General features: G+C 47.0%; 1 protein-coding gene across 1 annotated transcript in view; it reads left to right on the plus strand.

The window, feature by feature from the left end:
- LOC311134779 (NT-3 growth factor receptor-like) overlaps window positions 1-13,537 on the plus strand; it is a gene marked incomplete at both ends in the record, with an annotated part of 273,109 nt that overhangs the window by 40,400 nt on the left and 219,172 nt on the right. The window contains one exon of the mRNA XM_084168563.1: window positions 6,272-6,343. Coding sequence (XP_084024689.1) covers window positions 6,272-6,343 — 72 coding nt within the window. The remainder of the gene's footprint in view (window positions 1-6,271; window positions 6,344-13,537) is intronic.

Genomic DNA, 13,537 nt, shown 5'->3' on the forward strand with positions numbered 1-13,537 from the left:
AACAATGAGAATAGAAAGGTTCAGAACTTTAGTAAAACATCACAGTACAGTTGAAAAATATATGGCAAATAGAAATCCAATATGGATGGTGTTAAGAGATTGATGGGAGGTGTTGAATGGAGCTGAAGGATGGGACTAATACATTTAATGAGGGAAATAAGTATTTGACCCCCTCTCAATCAGAAAGATTTCTGTCTCCCAGGTGTCTTTTATACAGGTAACGAGCTGAGATTAGGAGCACACTCTTAAAGGGAGTGCTCCTAATCTCAGCTTGTTACCTGTATAAAAGACACCTGTCCACAGAAGCAATCAATCAATCAGATTCCAAACTCTCCACCATGGCCAAGACCAAAGAGCTCTCCAAGGATGTCAGGGACAAGATTGTAGACCTACACAAGGCTGGAATGGGCTACAAGACCATCGCCAAGCAGCTTGGTGAGAAGGTGACAACAGTTGGTGCGATTATTCGCTAATGGAAGAAACACAAAATAACTGTCAATCTCCCTCGGCCTGGGGCTCCATGCAAGATCTCACCTCGTGGAGTTGCAATGATCATGAGAACGGTGAGGAATCAGCCCAGAACTACACGGGAGGATCTTGTCAATGATCTCAAGGCAACTGGGACCATAGTCACCAAAAAAACAATTGGTAACACACTACGCAGTGAAGGACTGAAATCCTGCAGCGCCCGCAAGGTCCCCCTGCTCAAGAAAGCACATATACATGCCCGTCTGAAGTTTGCCAATGAACATCTGAATGATTCAGAGGAGAACTGGGTGAAAGTGTTGTGGTCAGATGAGGCCAAAATGGAGCTCTTTGGCATCAACTCAACTCGCCGTGTTTGGAGGAGGAGGAATGCTGCCTATGACCCCAAGAACACCATCCCCATCGTCAAACATGGAGGTGGAAACATTATGCTTTGGGGGTGTTTTTCTGCTAAGGGGACAGGACAACTTCACCACATCAAAGGGACGATGGACGGGGCCATGTACCATCAAATCTTGGGTGAGAACCTCCTTCCCTCAGCCAGGGCATTGAAAATGGGTCGTAGATGGGTATTCCAGCATGACAATGACCCAAAACACACGGCCAAGGCAACAAAGGAGTGGCTCAAGAAGAAGCACATTAAGGTCCTGCAGTGGCCTAGCCAGTCTCCAGACCTTAATCCCATAGAAACTCTGTGGAAGGAGCTGAAGGTTTGAGTTGCCAAACGTCAGCCTCGAAACCTTAATGACTTGGAGAAGATCTGCAAAGAGGAGTGGGACAAAATCCCTCCTGAGATGTGTGCAAACCTGGTGGCCAACTACAAGAAACGTCTGACCTCTGTGATTGCCAACAAGGGTTTTGCCACCAAGTACTAAATCATGTTTTGCAGAGGGGTCAAATACTTATTTCCCTCATTAAAATGCAAATCAATTTATAAAATTTTTGACATGCGTTTTTCTGGATTTCTTTGTTGTTATTCTGTCTCTCACTGTTCAAATAAACCTACCATTAAAATTATAGACTGATCATTTCTTTGTCAGTGGGCAAACGTACAAAATCAGCAGGGGATCAAATACTTTTTTCCCTCACTGTATATATATATATATGTATATATATATATATATATATATATATATATATATATATATATATATACACTGCTCAAAAAAATAAAGGGAACACTTAAACAACACAATGTAACTCCAAGTTGTCACACTCTGGCTCCGGGACTGTGTTGTTTGAGCCAGGGTGTATTCATTTGGTTGTGTTGGGTTAGGGTGTGTTCATTTGTTGTGTTTGGTTTTGGTTTTGTTTCCGTGTTTGGTCAGTGACTCCCAATCGGAGGTAACGAGTGTCAGCTGTCGGCTCGTTATCTCTGATTGGGAGCCATATTTATACTGTGTGTTTTCACCTTGTGGTTGTGGGTTTTTGTTCCGTTTCAGTCATAGTCACTGTTGGACTTCACTATCGTCTTTTGTTTTGTATTTACGTGCTTTATCAATTAAAGTCATCATGTTCACTCAACGCGCTGCGCTTTGGTCTGCTCCCTTTCAAGACGGTCGTGACAGAAAAACCCACCATAAAAGGACCAAGCAGCGTGTCCGGGAGCAAAGAGACTGGACATGGGAGGAGGCGCCTGGTAAGGAGATCGAGAGGCTGGCGATGGCCCAGGTGGGCAAATCGTGGTCCTGGGAGGACATGCTCGGGGGCAAGGGACCTTGGGGGAAGATCAAGGCCCTGGCGAGAGAGGAGCAACGGCGTCAGCAGGGTCATCGTTGGAAGGACGTGAGGCAACCCCAAAAAGTTTTTGGGGGGGGGCACATGGCTTGGGCGGCTGGGCAGCAGGAGGCTGCCACAGGGAGATGTGGAGAGAAGGCTACCGGATTACGGGAGCCATTGGCGAATAGAGGGAGGGAAGCAGTTGAGGCACGGCGTGAGAGACTGAGGTGTGTTACCAGTCCGGACCGGCCCGTTCCTGATCCCCGGTTAAGGCCAGTGGTGTGTGTTCCCAGTACGGACCGGCCTGTTCCTACTCCACGCATCAAGCCCACGGTGTGCGTCGCCAGTCCAGCCCGGCCGGTTCCTGTTCCACGTAGAAAGCCTACGGTGTGCGTGGCCAGCCCAGCCCGACCTGTTCCGACTCCACGCATCAAGCACACGGCATGGACGACGGAGGCAAAGATGGGGCGAATCCAGGAGGCCACCAGGCCAGGGGTACACCGCCCTGTACGTCCTGTGCGGATGCCTCACACAGAGTGTGTGAGGGTAGGCATTCAGCCAGGACGGGTGGTGGCCGCTGTTCACTCCAGGCCTCCTATCCGTCTCCACAGCCCGGTCCGGCATAGTCCTGCTCCCCGCACCAAGTCCACGGTGTGCGTCGCCAGTCCAGCCCGACCTGTTCCTGCGCCACGTACCAGACCCACGGTGTGCGTCGCCAGTCCAGCCCGGCCGGTTCCTGCTCCACGTACCAAGTCTACGGTGCGCGTCGCCAGCCCGGTCCGGCCTGTTCCTGCCACCCACGCCAAGTCTACGGTGTGCGTCGCCAGCCCGGTCCGGCCTGTTCCTGCCACCCGCACCAGGTCTACGGTGCGCGTCGCCAGCCCGGTCCGGCCTGTTCCTGCCACCCGCACCAAGTCTACGGTGCGCGTCGCCAGCCCGGTCCGGCCTGTTCCTGCCACCCGCACCAAGTCTACGGTGCGCGTCGCCAGCCCGACCCGGCCTGTTCCTGCCACCCGCACCAAGACTACGGTGCGCGTCGCCAGCCCGGTCCGGCCTGTTCCTGCCACCCGCACCAAGTCTACGGTGCGCGTCGCCCGGCCAGAGTCTGCCGTCTGCCCAACGGCGCTTGAACTGCCCGTCTGCCCAACGGCGCCTGAACTGCCCGTCTGCCCAACGGCGCTTGAACTGCCCGTCTGCCCAACGGCGCCTGAACTGCCTGTCTGCCCAACGCCGTCTGAACTGTCCGTCTGCCAAGCGCTGCATAAGCCGCCCGTCTGCCATGAGCCTTCAGAGCCGTCCGCCAGACCGGAGCCGCTAGAGCCTTCCGCCAGACAGGATCAGCCAGAGCCTTCCGCCAGACAGGATCAGCCAGAGCCTTCCGCCAGACAGGATCAGCCAGAGCCTTCCGCCAGACAGGATCAGCCAGAGCCTTCCGCCAGACAGGATCAGCCAGAGCCTTCCGCCAGCCAGGATCCGCCAGAGCCAGCCAGCCAGGATCCGCCATTCAGTCCGGTGCTGCCCCTTAGTCCGGTGCTGCCCCTTAGTCTGTTGCTGCCCCTTATCCTGGTGCTGCCCCTTAGTCCGGTGCTGCCCCTTAGTCCGGTGCTGCCTCTTAGTCCGGTGCTGCCCCTTAGTCCGGTGCTGCCTCTTAGTCCGGTGCTGCCCCTTAATCCGGTGGGGGTCAGTTGGAGGAGGCTACGAAAGCGGGTAGTGACTATGGTGGGGTGGGGACCACGACCGGAGCCAGAACCACCGCCGAGGAGGTATGCCCGCCCAGCCCTCCCTTGTTTAGCCCGTATTGAGGCGCGGTCGCAGTCCGCGCCTTTAGGGGGGGGTACTGTCACACTCTGGCTCCGGGACTGTGTTGTTTGAGCCAGGGTGTATTCATTTGGTTGTGTTGGGTTAGGGTGTGTTCATTTGTTGTGTTTGGTTTTGGTTTTGTTTCCGTGTTTGGTCAGTGACTCCCAATCGGAGGTAACGAGTGTCAGCTGTCGGCTCGTTATCTCTGATTGGGAGCCATATTTATACTGTGTGTTTTCACCTTGTGGTTGTGGGTTTTTGTTCCGTTTCAGTCATAGTCACTGTTGGACTTCACTATCGTCTTTTGTTTTGTATTTACGTGCTTTATCAATTAAAGTCATCATGTTCACTCAACGCGCTGCGCTTTGGTCTGCTCCCTTTCAAGACGGTCGTGACACAAGTCAATCACACTTCTGTGAAATCAAACTGTCCACTTAGGAAGCAACACTGATTGACAATAAATTTCACATGTTGTTGTGCAAATGGAATAGACAACAGGTGGAAATTATAGGCAATTAGCAAGACACCCCCAATAAAGGAGTGGTTCTGCAGGTGGTGACCACAGACCACTTCTCAGTTCCTATGCTTCCTGGCTGATGTTTTGGTCACTTTTGAATGCTGGCGGTGCTTTCACTCTAGTGGTAGCATGAGACGGAGTCTACAACCCACACAAGTGGCTCAGGTAGTGCAGCTCATCCAGGATGGCACATCAATGCGAGCTGTGGCAAGAAGGTTTGCTGTGTCTGTCAGCGTAGTGTCCAGAGCATGGAGGCGCTACCAGGAGACAGGCCAGTACATCAGAAGACGTGGAGGAGGCCGTAGGAGGGCAACAACCCAGCAGCAGGACCGCTACCTCCGCCTTTGTGCAAGGAGGAGCAGGAGGAGCACTGCCAGAGCCCTGCAAAATGACCTCCAGCAGGCCACAAATGTGCATGTGTCTGCTCAAACGGTCAGAAACAGACTCCATGAGGGTGGTATGAGGGCCCGACGTCCACAGGTGGGGGTTGTGCTTACAGCCCAACACCGTGCAGGACGTTTGGCATTTGCCAGAGAACACCAAGATTGGCAAATTCGCCCCTGGCGCCCTGTGCTCTTCACAGATGAAAGCAGGTTCACACTGAGCACATGTGACAGACGTGACAGAGTCTGGAGACGCCGTGGAGAACGTTCTGCTGCCTGCAACATCCTCCAGCATGACCGGTTTGGCGGTGGGTCAGTCATGGTGTGGGGTGACATTTCTTTGGGGGGCCTCACAGCCCTCCATGTGCTCGCCAGAGGTAGCTTGACTGCCATTAGGTACCGAGATGAGATCCTCAGACCCCTTGTGAGACCATATGCTGGTGCGGTCCTCCTAATGCAAGACAATGCTAGACCTCATGTGGCTGGAGTGTGTCAGCAGTTCCTGCAAGAGGAAGGCATTGATGCTATGGACCGCCCGTTCCCCAGACCTGAATCCAATTGAGCACATCTGGGACATCATGTCTCGCTCCATCCACCAACGCCACGTTGCACCACAGACTGTCCAGGAGTTGGCGAATGCTTTAGTCCAGGTCTGGGAGGAGATCCCTCAGGAGACCATCCGCCACCTCATCAGGAGCATGCCCAGGCGTTGTAGGGAGGTCATACAGGCACGTGGAGGCCACACACACTACTGAGCCTCATTTTGACTTGTTTTAAGGACATTACATCAAAGTTGGATCAGCCTGTATTGTGGTTTTCCACTTTAATTTTGAGTGTGACTCCAAATCCAGACCTCCATGGGTTGATAAATTTGATTTCCATTGATAATTTTTGTGTGATTTTGTTGTCAGCACATTCAACTATATAAAGAAAAAAGAATTTAATAAGATTATTTCATTCATTCAGATCTAGGATGTGTTATTTTAGTGTTCCCTTTATATTTTTTTGAGCAGTGTATATATATATATATATATATATATATATATATATATATATATATATATATATATATATTGCAAGAAAAAGAAAATATGGGGGATTGGAAGTAATGCAGACAATTACATTGATGGAAGTTACAATCTATCTGCAATATTAAAGCTGATCTACCCCCTAAAAAACAAAACAAAACAAAAACAAACAAAAAAACAAAGGAGGATATATCTTTCAGTATCAACAATAGTAACCTCAAGGGAATCTGTTTTTTTCCCTTTTTTCCCTGGTGTACATGTACACTATCTCATGCCTGTGTGTAATTATCTTACAGTAACATATATTACATGTCTGTGAAACTGTGTGTCTTTTCCAGAACTATCATGAACGGCAACCTGCGTGGTATCCAGGCCAGAGCCTTCGCCCAGAACCCCCACCTGCGCTACATGTGAGTAGTGTTACTGTTAACTCTGTCACTCTCTCTCTCTCTCTCTCTCTCTCTCTCTCTCTCTCTCTCTCTCTCTCTCTCTCTCTCTCTCTCTCTCTAGGAGTCTGTTACTGTTAAACACAGATGAGAATATACAGTACATCACATCCCCTCTTCGTGTGGATTCTCCCCCTCAATTATCTTTGGCGGACTGCTTTGTTCACAGTTCACCGCCCTCTGACTCTCCCTCTTACTGACTGATCTTCCTTCGACAGTGAGATATTCAGATTGACTAGGCCACATATTTACCAAAGCATGTGGAGTTCAGTTTAGCACAAGCTAGAGACCATCACCACAGCCATTTCTACTGTAATCCTGATTGTGAATATGCAGGCGTCCCATTCGACATGGGGCCCTCAAACCTCTCTAGCACAGTCCATGTCCCAACCCAGGCATACATTATCCTAACATACATAATTTACCCCTCCTCTCCAGGAAGTAGTGTACTCCCGCTGCAGTGATATCCTAGTCCCAGGATGCGTTTCAAATAGCACCCTATTCCCTTTATAGTGCACTCCTTTTGACCATGGCCCTGGTCAAAATAAGTGCACTATAAAGGGAATAGGGTGCCATTTGGGACTCAACCCTAGTTCAGCTAAAGTACAGTGCCTGGGCTGCTTCACACACGGCTGAACACAGTTCCACCATGTTATGGTTGCTGTGTCTGTTCATAATGTATATATGTGGTTTGTAAGCTAGGCTGGGCCTCCAAGCAGATGCATTTATTCCATTCTATCTTTCAATATGTATACACTCTTCAGTAGCTGTGTACATATTCTGAATGAACCCAATTTCAGGTTGGTGAAAAGTGCAGTGGTTTGTGTAAAGAGTGAGGGAAGGGGAGGTGGTTTGGGGACTATATGCATGGGCTGAGTGGCACCGCTAGCGAAGTGTTGTTGATTTCCATAATAAAGGCAAGACTTCTTGAGTGTGACAGCGCTGTTATTTCCCAATTTCCCAGAGTAAACAGTGAGGAAGAAATTGAATAGCAGTCTACTACCTGGACTCACCAGTCTGTCATCTCAGCTGTCAATCACACACTACAGTACAGCAGACCCATGTCTTTTGACATATTCATCACTGTTCTTGTGTATGTTTGTCTGTATGTATGTATGTATGTATGTACATTTTCGTGTGAGTGGGTACACATGAAAGTTAATGAGTGTGGGGAAAAACAGGAAGAAAACTGTTTGAGTGAGTGTGTGAGTGTGTGAGTGTGTGTGTGAGAGAGAGAGTGTGTTAGTGTGTGTGTGCGTGTGCGTGTGTGTGTGAGAGAGAGCGAGAGTGTGTGTGAGTGTGTGTGTGAGAGAGAGTGTGTGTGAGTGTGTGTGTGAGAGAGAGTGTGTGTGAGTGTGTGTGTGAGAGAGAGTGTGTTAGTGTGTGTGTGCGTGTGTGTGTGTGTGAGAGAGAGAGTGTGTGTGAGTGTGTGTGTGAGAGAGAGTGTGTGTGAGTGTGTGTGTGAGAGAGAGTGTGTGTGAGTGTGTGTGTGTGCGTGCATCTCTTTATCATATTTTACATGATTCAGAGAAGCTGGTCTTGACTAGAATGCATAACAGTGTCCTGTGCAGTGTAACTGCATTATCACCTCTTCATGTGATAATGGGAAGGACAGTCATTAAAATACCCACCTTTCACTGTCCACTGTCTCAAACAGAGCAGATGGACATGCTAATGGGGCTCTCATTATAAAGGATGATGGATGAAGAAGGCCACAGACACACTATACTGTATAAGTCCACCTCTGGAGCTGCAAGGACCGGGTTACAGAGCTGGGGCATAGGTTCTACAGAGTCATCTTGGCATCTTAGATCTATGCACCCCGTTATAGAGAGCGAAGTGGGAAGCAGAATTGAGAATTGCTGTAGTGTTTTATTACAGCTCTCCTTGTGCTTAGTGGACAATGTCTTTCACGCTGCGCTGGGTTTTATGTAGAGAAATCCCCCAGATTTCCAGAGCGGTCATTCACATCACGGTCAAGTGGGCCAGCCCAGGAGCAGTGTGGGAGCAGGCTCCCTATGCTTTGTGTCACAAGCATTCCATCTAAATCAGCCCATAAATCAGCTCAGTGCTTGCCTGGCTACCCAGACTCCTTGCTCCAGCCAAACGCTACGCCACGCCCACGGATATTAGTTTCTTCTCCGCAATGAGTCTGGATCTGAGTACCTCCCCAACCCTTCACCGAATGTGAACACATTCAGGGCCGTATGATTGGTCCAGAAACCGATGGGTTGGGCCAGAGCCAGAACACACGTTGGTAAAGCGGTGGTTTCAAAATAATTTGTCAATGGCTTTGATACGATCCAATCGCTGATGACTTTGTTTTGTACAATGCCCCTCGTGCCTCTCCGCACAACAAACAACTTCAATGATGGCAGTCTCAGACTAAAGTATGCAGCGAACTACAGAGCAGCGGAAGAATTTAGTGTGAGTCATCAGGCTAGCTCAGTGCAGCAGGAGCTCAGTTCAACAGGAACAGAAATAGCTAACTCCTGGCAGGCTGGGAATGACTGGCTGGGAATGATACATATATATTGTATTGTGGGCTACAGTAAATCATCCATCATTTCATTTGAGCTATATGTTATTTATGTTATTGTATTGGGTTTAAATCCAATTTGACCATTTGGATTTCACCATGCAATTCTACATTACTAGATATTTGTACAAATATTTGTTTTCTCCTGGACCTGAATGTTCTTTGACCCACAGTGCATTGCTATAAACAGTGCTTGACTTGGCAGGAACTCACCAGAGCTGAGTATCGGCACCTCAAATGTTCTACTGCTTGAGCTCCTGTTCCTGTAATGTGGAGCTCCTGCACCTAAATATAAACAGTACCGGCACCCAAAATGAGTACCGGCACCTATTTCAGTCCAAGTCAAACACTGACTATAAACACATACAGAGGGTCTTACTATCAGTTGTTTATTCAAGGCCTTTCTCCTAACATGGATGAAAATGATCTCTCAACTGTTCAAGATAAAAGACAATGAAATCAATACCCAAGCTCTCTGTGTTTCAACTAGCTTTGCCCAACCTGTTTTTGAAATCTAAGGTTCATTTCATGTGTCTCCTGCTATGTGTGGCAGAATGTAAGGTTGCTGTCTGGATTTCTTGAAGTCCATCTTTTTTATCCCTTGATATGAGAGGACACCCAATATACAGTATCTTGAAGGATCATTGTCACAGGTAAATTGTAAAGGTTATTCCCTCCAGTAGTGGAGGGAGACCAAAAAGTCACTCATTAAATCTTCTCAACCCTATGCCGTGTGTCTTCATACTGAAATGTCACTTTCACAGTGACTTCCAGGAATGAACCCCCCTCCCCACCAGCCCCGACAGGGCATTCTTTGGAGGTGTTCTCTCTCTCTTTCTCTCTCCCTTTCTCTCTCTCGATCTCTCTCTCTCCTTATCTCTCTATCTCTCTCTCTGATGAGACAGCCTACAGGGAGGAGGTCAGAAACTTAGCAGTGTGGTGCCAGGGCAACAACCTCTCCCTCAACATCAGTAAAACCAAGGAGCTGGTTGTGGACTATAGGAGAAAGAGGGGAGAGCACGCCCCCATCCACATCGACGGTGCTGTAGTGGAGCGTGTCGAGAGCTTCAAGTTCCTTGGCGTCCACATCACTAAGGACTTAACATGGTCCACACACACCCACACTGTCGTGAAGAGGGCATGGCAGCGCCTCTTCCCCCTCAGGAGGTTGAAAAGATTTGGCATGGGCCCTCAGATCCTCAAAAAGTTCTACAGATGCACCATCGAGAGCATCTTGACTGTCTGCATCACTGCTTGGTATGGCAAATGCACCGGCCTTGACCACAAAGCGCTACAGAGGGTGGTGCGGACAGCCCAGTACATCACTGGGGCCGAGCTCCCTGCCATCCAGGACCTCTATACCAGGCGGTTGCAGAGGAAGGCCCGAGAAATTGCCAACGACTCCAGCCACCCAAGCCATAGACTGTTCACTCCGCTAATGTCCTGCAAACGGTACCGGAGCATCGGCTTTCAGACCAATAGGCTCCGAGACAGCTTCTACCCCCAAGCCATGAGACTGCTAAATAGCCATAAAACTTCTAAATAGTTCATTAATGGTTGCCCGGACTATCTGCACTTGCACTGATCCTGCACACACTCACTAGACCATATATGCACACTATATACACACTCACTCACACACACTACATTGACACTCCCACACAAAATACACACACATTCACATACACTGCATACGCACACACACACATAACACACAACACAAACACACACTCACACACGCACACACATATAGTATGAAAATGTATGCACTCACTAACTGTAAGTCGCTCTGGATAAGAGCGTCTGCTAAATGACTAAAATGTAAATGTATATACACACATATACACACACACTTTTACACTCATCATTTGCTGTTGCTACTCTGTTCTTTATTTTACACTTATTATTATCTATTCTGATGCCTAGTGACTTTATTCTGCCTTCATGTACATATCTACCTCAAATACCATGTACATTGATCTGGTACTGGTACTCCCTGTATATAGCTCCATTCTTGTGTATTTTATTTTATTCCTCGTTACAATATTTTCTTTTTCTTATTATTTTAAAACTCTGCATCGTTGGGCAGGGCTCATAAGCAAGCATTTCACGGTAAAGTCTACACACGTTGTATTCGGCGTATGTGACATTATTTTGTTCATTTTTTTTCTCTCTATCTCTCTCCTCTTCCAGCTTTTGCCATGGTCCGTGTTTGTTATGATGAGTTTCTGGTATGGAGAAGTTCAGAATGCAAGAGAGTATGTTACACAGATGGATATTTGATTCAATCATTATTTAATGGTTTTAATAATGGATTCACAAACAGTGACTACGTGCTTAGCCTCTTGTCATATGAATGATTTCCATGGAATATCTCTCAGTTTATATACTGCTCTTCCAATCTACTTTTATCGTACCCAGCTGCTAACCATTATTGATTGTCACTCATCCACCACCATATCATGTGCCTCCTTGGTGTCGTGTGGCACCCTATCCAGGCCATTCCATCACGCACCCATCCTAAGATTAGCACCAGTGGCCCCCAATCTATCTTGGCACACTGACCGTCTGTTCCTCACTCGTGATACCACTAACACATTGTGTGTCCTTGTTCTCTGTCCACATACAGCGTATGAGTTGCACATACATTAATGAATATTGTATCACAAATCATCATATCAGTGTTGCAATGGCTCAGCCTTCATCACCTTTTTTTCTATTTCGTGCCCCCCGTTTAGGAACCCTCCTCAGCTGCTGAAATGACATTGTTTATTATTCATGCCGGGCATTCATGTAGCCGATGCTTACAATCAGTATGCTTCTCACGGGAAAGAGAGATGGAGAGCACCAGAAAAAGTCCACCTCCGCTGTGTCGCTGTACTCTCACTGAATCTGTCCCTCTCTGCAGAATGAGTGATTTCTTTGACAACCTTGTGAGTCAGTCACACAGCTTTCCTTGACCTGTCTGTCCTAGTACTGTTCCTGTACACACATATGACCCATAATGTTGTGAGAGCATTAGCTGTCTGTTCCGTCTTGATGTGCAGCCCTGTGACAACATGAACTGTGACTGTAAACTGGGAATCCCATCAATCCAATCGGCTCCTACAGATGTAGAATCTTAATTTGATCACCCTGTTGCAGAGAGCATTCCTGTATGCAGAAAATGTTAAACTTGTAGTGTATTTGAGGTTTAAAAAGGCTTCTGAAGTTTGTAATTTACACTTTGAAATTTCAGACTTGATTTTCCCTTTCGAAAAATATATCAACCTCTACAAAAATGTCCATTGATTATGATCCACATAATTATTCACATTTCCTGTTGCTGTAGGATTATTTTCCTGCTGTAGAAAACTGTCTCGAATTAAGATCCCACATCTGTAGCAACTGGAATAATACTGTGATTGAAAATGCAGGGTCCTGGATATATACATTATATATATAATAATCAGAACCTTTACCATTTATGTTACCACTTTTGAAAGGTTTTTGTTTATAATGGAATTGGATTATGTGGTGTGTATAGTTTAGGGAACAGAAAATTGCTTTCATAATGTTCTACTATATAAAGGAACGTATGTGAGGCCACAGTCTTTTAACAATTTTGAATTTATAGAGATATTTGCATCCCTAAATTATAAAGTGTGTGTGAGTGTGTCTACTGATAATACTGTGCACACTGTGCAATCTATGCATATGTGCTTACAGAGCAAATACCATGCAAATGTTGGCAAACCACAGCATATGAAATGTGGTGTGTGATATCACTGGTACTGTATACATACAGCAGTTATTTATTAACATAAGAACATATTTGAATCATTCCACATGTACACTAAAGAACAATTAGCAGAACCATACAAAGATACACTCACACCAGCGGCGGTCTGTGCCGTTTAAGATGAGGGAGGACGATTTTATTTATATTACAGCATATTGGATGACAGTCATTCATATTCCATTCACCCAGCTCAATGTAACATTGATAGGTTTAGGCTACTACATAATACTCAAAATGTCCCTATACCCATCATGAGGTTGCCACAACCTAGCCTACAAAGTTTACAAGGTGCACAGGTCGAGATAAATATTTGAGTAATCAAGGTGACAGAGTGACACATTCAGTACCGTCTTGCACACTCTTGCCTGCATCTAGCTGATCTAGGGTTTGTAATCATAAGGGTAACAGTTGCAAATGAGAGTTTCTATTGGACAAATTCAGGTATTTTCTTCCGTTTAATAATTCTGAATACACCCCTGATCACCCACAAACACAGTTCACTTTCATAGCAGCCACATTCAAACAGCATGATCACTTTGCTCGTTGTATAATTCCTTATCGCATCTACGCGATCTCCTTCTCTCACCTTTTCCCTTTACTTGTGGACTTCTTTGCATAACACAACAGCTGTCTGTGACCAGGCGAAAAAACCTTTCCAAGCCAAACCTTCATACCATAACCGCTAACCGCTACACACAGCCTACATCGTTGTCAGCATATTAGCTCATTTATAGCCAACATAGCTACTAGAACTAACACGTTAGTAAACACGCTACAATCATACAGTACAGTGTACAGCAAACAGTTTAGCAGTTACACCAGCGGGCCCTGGTGGCAA

Source organism: Coregonus lavaretus (genome assembly GCF_964263955.1).
Source record: "Coregonus lavaretus genome assembly, chromosome: 9".
In the NCBI taxonomy this organism is placed as follows: Eukaryota; Metazoa; Chordata; class Actinopteri; order Salmoniformes; family Salmonidae; genus Coregonus; species Coregonus lavaretus.